This window comes from Cucumis sativus, chromosome 1 (assembly GCF_000004075.3).
Source record: "Cucumis sativus cultivar 9930 chromosome 1, Cucumber_9930_V3, whole genome shotgun sequence".
Lineage (NCBI taxonomy): Eukaryota > Viridiplantae > Streptophyta > Magnoliopsida > Cucurbitales > Cucurbitaceae > Cucumis > Cucumis sativus.
The window spans coordinates 7,410,098-7,420,260 of NC_026655.2; the positions used below are offsets into that span (position 1 = coordinate 7,410,098).

At 34.0% G+C, this 10,163-nt stretch overlaps 2 protein-coding genes across 3 annotated transcripts; both read right to left on the bottom strand.

Annotated features, from left to right (window-relative positions):
* Positions 1–318: 318 nt before the first annotated feature.
* LOC101206065 (protein GID8 homolog) lies at positions 319–3,361 on the bottom strand. 2 transcript variants are annotated; one of them, XM_004146541.3, is made up of 7 exons: positions 3,207–3,361; positions 2,813–2,928; positions 2,505–2,664; positions 2,275–2,381; positions 1,382–1,513; positions 1,039–1,195; positions 319–703 (listed from the first exon to the last, which is right to left on the bottom strand). In XM_004146541.3, the coding sequence occupies exons 2-7, from the start codon at positions 2,861–2,863 to the stop codon at positions 582–584; spliced, it is 729 nt and encodes a 242-aa protein (XP_004146589.1). In that variant the 5' UTR covers positions 2,864–2,928; positions 3,207–3,361; the 3' UTR covers positions 319–581. The 2 variants fall into 2 exon arrangements, with proteins under 2 accessions (XP_004146589.1, XP_011653065.1); XM_011654763.2 differs by having other exon boundaries at positions 3,153–3,305.
* Positions 3,362–3,838: 477 nt separating this feature from the next.
* On the bottom strand, positions 3,839–5,202 carry LOC101206306 (caffeoylshikimate esterase). The gene has a single exon (XM_004146542.3). It carries the CDS (start codon positions 4,954–4,956, stop codon positions 3,997–3,999), a length of 960 nt encoding a protein of 319 aa, XP_004146590.1. The 5' UTR covers positions 4,957–5,202; the 3' UTR covers positions 3,839–3,996.
* Positions 5,203–10,163: the final 4,961 nt, after the last annotated feature.

A 10,163-nucleotide genomic window follows, 5' to 3' on the forward strand; every position in this document is an offset into this window, starting at 1 on the left:
TAGTTAATGAAACAAAGTACCAAGTACAAAATATAGTTTATTATAATTTAGTCCATTTTTTTTCAAAGTCAATTTGCAAATTTAATACTAAAAAAGTTGGAGTTTAGTATTATGAAAATACCATCATATATAGCTCAAGAGTCAATCATACTTGTTTTTTGAGGATTTATTAAACTATTTAGGTTTAATTGTTCTAAGAACTTCATAGTTCTGATTAAATTCTAAATATAAATCCATAAAGACTAAATTTTAAGTTTGTCCTACTAAATTTACAATTTTCCTAAATATTCATTTATCCCAAGAAAAGGAAGGCAGGACTTGGAAGGGAAAGAACATCACAAAATTAAAGTACGCAAATATAGCACAATTCAACATTTGGAAGAACAGAGCGATTTGAGAATCTATTTGTGTACAACCACCATAACATTTCACAGCCAGTAAAAGTGACTAAGGAATTTGAAACCAAATGATCATTTTTAGACAGAACCTACACATTTTTTTTCGTCCTTCATTTTCCTTCCACAATGTATCAAATCAAATATGCTGAGACATCTTTGTACGATCATTTGAGATGATATATCTCAAACAGGAGGATCTTCAAGCATAGCTGTCGATAAATCATTTATGCGAGGATAAGCTGCTTTCTCATCAAGTTGGTCTTGTGCCCACATTAACATCTTCAACAAGCTTGGGAGTTTCGGATCTGTAAGATGACACCAAACGATAAAGTTAGTAAATCAGGTTGCAGGTCATAAATATATGGTTAAGATCGAATGACAGTTCTTGACTTCTTTTAATCGTGTTGATGCAACTACCTTACTCCAAAATATTGTCTTGTCTAGCTTAGATTTGAGATCAAAACCACTGGATTTCTCTATAGAATTATGCACTCTAATTTAGATATAATATTAACCAAAGGTTCAACTTTCATTGTCATGGTGTCTTTGAACGTGGCAGAAATAAAAGAGCATTTCTTGAGGAAAGAGACTACTTTAATGCTATGTACTGCAAAAGCAAGAGGTGGGCAAAGATTTTAACCTTTTTCATGACTCTGACTTGTTAAGATGGCTGCATTAACTTCACTTGCTGTCTTCAAGCGCTGAGAGATGTCCAGAAGGTCTCGCACGGGACAGTTGGAAACATCTTCAAAAGCAAGTAAAGCAACAGTTCTCTCCAATTCCTCCAAGAAGCTTTGCTGATAGTAGAACAAGGGTTAACTTGGAGAGCAGGTGAAAGGGGGAAGGGGGAATCCATAGTTTAAAGTATGCATATGGCATTTCAATGTCGACGAGTGGAACTACTTAGAACCATAATCAATTTCATTGATCTACCATAAAGCCACAATATGACGATAGACAGGTGGAAAGAGAAAGCCACGTACATTTTCTTCACCCCTCGGTGCAAGCTCCTCCTGAGCAAATTCGAGAGCTTCTTCTACTTTTCCATTACGAATTAGTTCTATCAATCTTTGCTGTTGGAGATGGAAAAACAATTGGGGATTTGTATCCAATATCTGCAAGAGAGAGTTTGTTTTAAATGCTTAGGCAATATAACAAGGACTGGAGAAAGAACATCAAACATACGAAGTCAAACTATTATCCAGGTACTATATGACTTAATCAGAAAGGTGGCATTATTGTAATGAATGGCATTTATTCAGTTGCGTCATGTGTGCTACATTTTTTCTTCAAATATATGTGTATATATATATGTATGTATATAATTCTTCAATAAGATGATTGAGAATCCAACTTCCCATTCTATAATATCAATAAGAGTCAATAGACCACTTAAGCTCAAACCACAAGTGGAGTGGAATCCCATCCACAGCAAGAAAAGGGAAACGAATAGGCTCATTGATAATGCCCAAATAGATGAATCAAATATGTGCACTCATCAAGCAATATACTATGCGTAGATGCTAAAGGAAATGGCTATCCGTCTAAGATTTCAAGTACACACCAGATTTTAGTTCAACAACTATGAAAATTCCAAAGGCACGTAAGGTAATAATTATGTGAAGAACTTTGATCGGTAGCTGGTCTATCACATGTCATCAGCTAAAAATTCCAAGTGCATAGTCTTGTTACAATTCAAAAAGAATTTCATCATGGAGAGCCAACAGCAGTTAAACGAACAAACATTTGATTTCCCATTTTCATGATCACAGCACGTCCACAAAGAGAACATAGTTTCCTACACTATTATTTCTTAAGATCTTGAAGCCCATAGAAATCCAAGTACCAAATGAAGTTTTAAATTTAGGAATCAAACCTCAGGATTCAAATCATTCACTTTCTCAATTGCATCCTCAACATTGCCGCATTGTACTGCCTTCTTAACGGCCATTCTATCTGTTATGGTTGCAAGATCTATTTCTGCTATATATCCATAAGGGAAAGCAAATAATGGGGAAAAATACAGAACGCCACATAATTAGCATTCCACATATATTATACAAAAATAGAGAGAGAACCTTAAGAACTAAATTAACTAATGGATACGCTCAGCCCCAGACTCCATCCGGAATTTCTCGGCTGCATCAACATAACCTTCAGTGACGAGGAAATTCATTACCAATTTATTCATGTCTTCTTTCCTAATCTTTACGTCGTTAAGCTTCTTCTCCCACTCTTCCCTTGTAATGACTTTCTTTGACGTGGCCTGAGCAAGTAACACAAAGCCATTATAGGAAACTACAACCTACCTTGGATATCATCAGTGGTGAACTTAAATTTCACTTTCTTAAAAGAACACTAAACTAGAATGAGCAAGATTATGCAATCATTAATGTGAATTTGAAGTCATATACCATCGCTTCGTTCTCTGCAAATTGACGAATCACAATCCAGAACAATGACATCAGTACACCGCCCTCAAACCCATCGGTTATACACAAGCAAATCCGCAAACTCACCTAGAAGAAATCTGAGATTAAAAAAGAAAAGAAAAGTGTGATCATAAATCGATAACATCACAAACAGTAGATAAAAGAGAAAATCTATAAGTTACTCTCAAATACTACATCTGAAGCTCCCAATTTCGGAAAAACAACAAAAGTAGAAAGACAGAGGACAAATCTGATTAAGGAATTAGAGGCTAATTCTACTTAATTTAGAGAGACAAAGGAAAAAGAACAGTGGAAAACTTACAACAAATCGGACAAACTCATTTTTTTTTCCAGAAGAGTCACCAAGAAATTGTACCTTCGGAGGATAACGTATCCTATGAATCAAGATTCTTTGCTGCTCGGAGTGGATTGCCAATTCTTTGAATCGAAGTAATAAATGGCGTTCCGGCGATCCCTCAGCTTTGACAGTCGGGAGTTGAAATGAAACTCTTTGAGTTAATGGATCCGGGTTTTGGGCTTTACAGGTCCTATTTGGGCCCATTCACATAATCAGGCCCAATTTATTCTGCTAATACATTTGGTCGGTAAAAATGCTCTCAATTTCAATCCCTATAAAATAAAAAGATTTATATTTTTAGGTAAAATCACATTAATGGCCCTAGATCTTCCATATAATGTTTACTTGGTTCTTACTTTTCAAAACATTTTGAGTTTAGTTTTCTTTTGATCTTTAGGGGAAGATGTTTTTCATAAAATCGATTAAAGCATAAGATTTGATCGGTGTAATGTCATTTATCATCTTTTCTGTGAGCAAAATAGGTGTATCATTGGTGCTACAATAGTGTTAGTATGAGAACTTTATTTTTGTTCTAAGTGGTATAAGTGGTCGCTTCTCTTTGGAACTTTGGTGCTTATATTCACATCATCGGACTCTTTTCTATAAAATGTTATAAATGAATTTTGTAGAGCGATCGAACTCATTGTACAGAATGAACCAAAAAATAATCTCCTTTCATCAAAATCACAAGCAAAAGAACTACGGATGATATGCACAAAACCCAAAAAAGTATTACATAATTCAAATAACCAAACAATTTCACATGCACTATGCAACTAATTCCAATCATCATCATCAGCATCAACGTTTATCCTGTTCTGCATCTTTCATTCAACCAACAAAGAATATCGTTTCGAACAATTTCTACATTCTCATCAGTTTCCCCATACAACATAGAATGCATCATTCCTTCATAAATCTTAATCGTTTTGTCCTCACTCTTCGCTTCTTCATACAAAGTCTTACTCACATTCGGATCTGTAACTACATCTGCATTTCCATGGAGGACGATGAATGGCAGATTCACATCCTTCAACCTTTGACTCAAGTGCTCTGTCACTCTAAGAAGCTCCACGACGGTTCCCAATCTGGGTTTTCCTCTATACCTCATCGGATTCATCTCCGCCACAATCTTCTTCTCTTCCACCTTCACCGATTTATCCAACAGATCCGCCGTCGGAACGATCGCCAAAGTGGGAAGAAATTGGGCAACCGCCGTAAGAAATTGAGGAATCGGCCAATGGGGTTTCACATTATCAGAGATTTTACACATAGGTGCGACGAGAACAGCACCATCAAACCCTTTTGGATCAGCGAAATGAATCATCAAACAAATCGCACCGCCCATTGACTCACCGTAGAGGAAACAGGGTAGACCTTGAAATTGGGGGTCGAGTTTGAGGAAATTGAAGAAGGAGAGACAATCGTGAACGACAGAGTCAACATTGGGAACGAAAGCCTTGAGACCTTGAGATCTGCCATGGCCTTCAAGGTCAAGAGCAAAACAAGCGAAACCCATCTGAGCAAGGAAGATGGAAGTGGCTTGGAAGGTCCAGCTGATGTTGTTGCCATAGCCATGGACCATGAAGATGAGAGCGCGAGGAGGGGTCGGAGGAAGAGGAAGCCATGAACGAGTGAAGAGCTTGAGACCGCGAGGGGAAGTGTAGAAGGATTTGGAGGCTTTGATTCGTTGAGATGTGAAATAATCTTCTTCAGAGATGTTACCCCAGTAATTGAGGAAGGATTGGGGATGTTCTTGACTGTTCATTTCTGAAAAGTGATTTTGAATTGGAGGTTACGGATTTGGGTTTAGGGTTTGGATTGATTCGAAGCTTGGAACTGAAGGGAAAACGGATTAACCGGACTCCGTTTTCAGGGCCGGTCTCCGCCGCTGACGACTCTACCTCGAACTTAAGCAGCCGTGTACACCGTGCAGTGAATTAATGGGATTTTTCATTTTTCAATACGGACCAGAAAATCCCTAAAATATCACTTCCTGACTTAAAAATTCCTAAATATCACTTCCTGATTTTTTTTTTATTTTCCACTGAAGGTTGAATTTTTCCAGTAAACAAAATGTTATAATTACGTAAATCACCTAAATACGTTATAAAAAATTATAATTAAACAAACAAGTCTACGTTCAAATTTATTCAACATAGCAATGTTTCAACACAAATTATTAATTACATTTTGTTTTAATTGTAGTTCAAAATTATTTTAAAAAATTTATCTAAATCCTTATGGTATTTTAATGTAGTCAAAACTAGGTGAATTAGTCAAATTAAATATATCAATTATTAGTTTTCATATTTATCAATAAATAAATGTATTTCCATTTATGGAGAAGACACTTTTGAAAAAAGAACACCAGCTATCAACAAAAGTTTGAAAATAAATTAAAGAGAAATTGAAATAATGTAATTTTTTTTCATCTCTCTTTCTTTTTTAAAAATCTATTTTTATGATGATTAATTAAATTAATGTATCTAAAAAGATATGACGTTTTTATCCTAAACTTTTGTTTTGTTTTTTTGTTTTTTCTAAAATTTGGATGGTGAGCTATAACACATTGGAATGCTTTTAGATGTGTTTCCAATTAAGAAGAATCTTTAACTATTGATCTTTTTTAAAAAAAATGGTGACAACATATTATAATTGGAAAAAAATAATTTTATTGAATTTTAACCTAAAATACTTCATTGATTAGATGTCTTGAAGGAATACATTCTAATACATACACATGAAGATAAGGCTAACATGCATACTTTAAATATGATGTGATAGGTTAAATTTTATCCACACATCGTCTCAATAGATGATTAATTTCAATACTATACTTAACTGCGATGAGAACGAAAGTCAATCATAATTAAATTGAACCATTGTAATTATATTTGGTGTTGTTTACCTTCTATTTCTATACTGGCGCATGAAACCTACATCTAAATTTGTAAACAAAAGCCTCAATCGGTTGACGAGTAAAGAGTGATCAATCTGATTGTATCCAAAAACTTACATTTTACTGTTATCGTTTGGGTTTGGGTTATGCATAGAGAGAAAAAGTTTTATTTTGACCATGTTACCGTTACAATTATGGTTAACACAAACCAAAATGCTAATCTATAAATTAGACAAAATCTACAGTTTTAGGTAAATGTAATCAAACACAATTCAATTAGATTTGCGATTATGCACTAGAAGAAAAGGGGGATCTCCCGACTCGCATAATCGTTGGGAGATGTGTTTAAAATTGTCGAAAAATGATCTCTCGACATATAAATGCGCGTCGGAACGAAAATTGGTCGAAATGAGACGGGAGAGGATCTCCCTCCACACAAAAAAAAAAAAAAAAAGTGTTGGGAGATCTTAGGACATCTCCCTACAACGTCTATATGGCGTTGGGAGATGTCTAAGATCTTTTGACGCTTTGTTTTGTGCGGAGGGAGATCCTCTATTTTTTTTTATATAAAAAAATATGCTTCATTATTAAATAGTAATGGAAGGTACATTGACAATACAATTTGGGTAACCATCCTTTTTTCATTTCCTTATAAGAACCATCTCCATAGTCATAATCTTCATAGCTTGGGTAACCATCCATTTCACCATCTTCTTCAACTTCCGTCTCTTTTGTAACTTCTGTGTGCAAACGAGCAAAAACATACAAGGATTTAGGCAAAAATACATATCATGCAAACAACACTAGCAATAAGTAAACAACAAGAAAAATCTAACAACCAATTCCAAACTTTTGAATATAACAAAAACATAAATCAAGAAGAAATATCGAGAGAGTTAGAATAAAGAAAAAAGAAACTCATTGATCGAAAAAGAATTTAAGAACAAATTCAAAGGGGTTTATATGTAGGGTTTTAAATTTTGAATTACCTCCAATCAAGAGAGAGACAAAGACAGATGCAGGGAGTGGCGACGACGGACATAGCAGACACTGAAGACGACAACCCTAGCGGACTCCATTTCTACCAATCCATTTCCCCTTCTTCGCAGATATGTGAAGGGAGGAGATTTTTTTAAAGGCAAGAATTTTCGACGCTTTACTTAAAGCGTTGAATATATCCTAGAATTCTTGACACTTTACTTAAAGCGTTAAGATATATCCTAGAATTCTCGATGTTGTACTTAAAGCGTCGAAATAGATCCCAAGAACTCCTAAATAGATATGCCTCGGAAGTTCTTGGAAAAATCCCGACACTTTAAGTAAAGCGCCTCAGTTTGTGCGTCGAGAGAGGCTATAACTTTCGACGTCATATCTCCCAATGGTGTAAAACGGTGTTAGGAGATCCATAATTTCTTATAGTGGTAGTACATTGTGATTGATCAGTCTATCAATGAAACTTAATTCCAATTACACCCATTTTTGATTGTGGATGGATAAACATTAGTTTTGATATGTAAATTGATCTATACATGACCTTTTCTTTCTCCAATAAATAAGATAATTTAGCCCTCTACAAATCTTTATTTGAATCCAAATTAAAACTAGACATTTTAAAACTATGTATAGACATTTTTTCTTCTTTTGATTTGACTGGCCAAGTCTATTCATCTAAAGTGCTAATGCATTAACATAATGATAGAAGCTAAACTAGAGGGGTAGATGGTCATATTGTGGCATGTGCACAAAGCACATGAAGGTCATGAACTTTATTAACAAAAGAATGTGATTTGGATGGAGTGTATATTTAAAGTATAGTCTGCTCTCAAAGTTCCAATAATAGTAAAAAACAATGTCAACTATATTAGAGTAAAGTATGTATGTTAGGCCAATAAATTGAAACAAGTTGTTATTTTTAAAGTACATAACAAATAAAGTTGTTTAAGTTAATACATAGATAGGTTTGTGGGTGCATTTTTTTAAAAGGGAATATTGAGTGTATGAAGGAAACTTTTGAAGCTAAATTACTTCCGAATCAAATAAAAGTTTGATAATAACAAATATCTATGATGGTCAATATTTAGGGTGCAACTTATTCATGTATGAGGTGTAGGGATAGTTTGATCTTTTTTTTCTAAACTTTTGTGGATGTTTTGTTAAGGGTAGAAACAACATTAATCTATTAATTTTTTTACCATTATAATTATTTAGTTACTTTTAATAACAAACCAACAAAACTTTGGTTTGTTTTTAAATTTATGATTTATGTATTTTTTTTAATAATAAATTTATCTTTTAATAGCAAAAATAGTAAAGTTTGAAATTTAGTTTGGTAAGCCATTTATAACAAAGTTAGCTTTGTTTTTAACTCCCAACTTATCCTGTTTTTAGCCCAAAAATGATATCGACTTTTGAGGTTTGCACTTAATAGTATTCTTTTGATGCAGTAGTGTTTTTACTCTTTTGGTGTGTGAAAAGACGAAGTGGAAGAAAAAGAGGAGAATGAGAAATTAAAGGGAAAAGGAGGAGGAAAGAAAAAGGAAATATGCTCAATGACGTCTAGTCTAGTTTGTAACTAACAATGGTAGGTGGGCAAAGAGCCAGTTGAATAAAATTGATGAATGACTCATTACCAACAGGATTGCCAATATTTTTGTTGTTGGGGCTACTTGGAGAAAGAGTTAATTCTTGTTTTGTGTTCAAGATTTCTTGCGTTAAGATATAATATAAGTTTATTCATATCCCCCTCCTAAGCATTACGTCTTACAAAAAGAAAGAGAGAGGAAAAGTCAAATGTCAGTGACCGACAATGAGTTGGAGGTGTGTGTGACAAAGAACATCTGACAATCCACGATTAACACAATCGACATCTATCGTCATGCTTCAGCATGAAGGCTCCTAAAACAAGAAAGATTTTTACATCGTGCTTTTGTAAGAATTAAAAATAAAAAAAGAAATGAGAAATCCAAAGCAAGTACTGAGGGGGAAAATGGAAAATGGAGACTAGAGAAGACTTGAGGAAAAAAAATTGTCAATGACTAATGGTCATGGGTCGCATATACTGACTACCAAGGACAATCATTCGTTGGTAGATGATGATCATATATCGAACAGTCGTCGTTGACAATCATAACAATCGATGAGTCTATGATTGTTGAGTAATATAATATTAAATTTGTTTTAACTCACTACCTTAAATTTTTTGTTCAACAAGTGATTTAAGATGATATCAAAACGGGTGGTCCAAGAAAGTTTTGCATTCAAGTCTGTTATTTTATTTCTTCACAATTTTATTCAAAAGATCCAACACATTGGCTTGGCATCAAAAGCCAAATCAACCGCCCCTAATTCGAAAATGATGTGTTAAACACACATTGATAGTTTATAATCAAATTTATTTATTTTGTTTGAAGAAAATGTTATAGTTGTAAGTAAATAAATAAATAAAAAAGAATAGAAACAAAAAGTTGAAAAAATGGTGGAAGACAGATTAAAAGGTAGAAGAAATGAGGAGGATAGATAGTGTACGTGTAAAAGAAAAGAGTTTGTGTCCCAACATGAGGCATCAAATATGTACTAAAAACGTGGTATAAGCGAACCCAAAAAGGGAAGGTGAAAATGCATCACTCAAAAAAGTACTTGTGGAGCTGAGTGGTTTAAAGCGCTTTACATTAACCCATTACCACTCCACACCCTACAAAGCTCTTGTTTTTTCCACGTTCTCCTAACCAAACTATCACTAACTTTCTTTTCTTTAAGTTTAGTTATATTGGATAACATGGGAAAGCAAAAGAAAAGCAACTATGACATCATAACTCCTAAAACCAATTTTAATCTTTTCTATTCTCACACGTACACTTACTCTCTATTTTCTCCACATCTACGGTTATGTTAACGGTAAATAAATTTTAGAAAAAAAATTTAAAGTCAAAGAAAGTTTTATCATAGCTAAACGTGATATTTCATCTCAACCAATTAAAATGAGAGGAGTAACCGATCAATTATCATATAAGGCTTTATAAGTTCTCTCATCTAGACTCTCAATATACTTCTTCAAGATTGTGATATATTTTTGC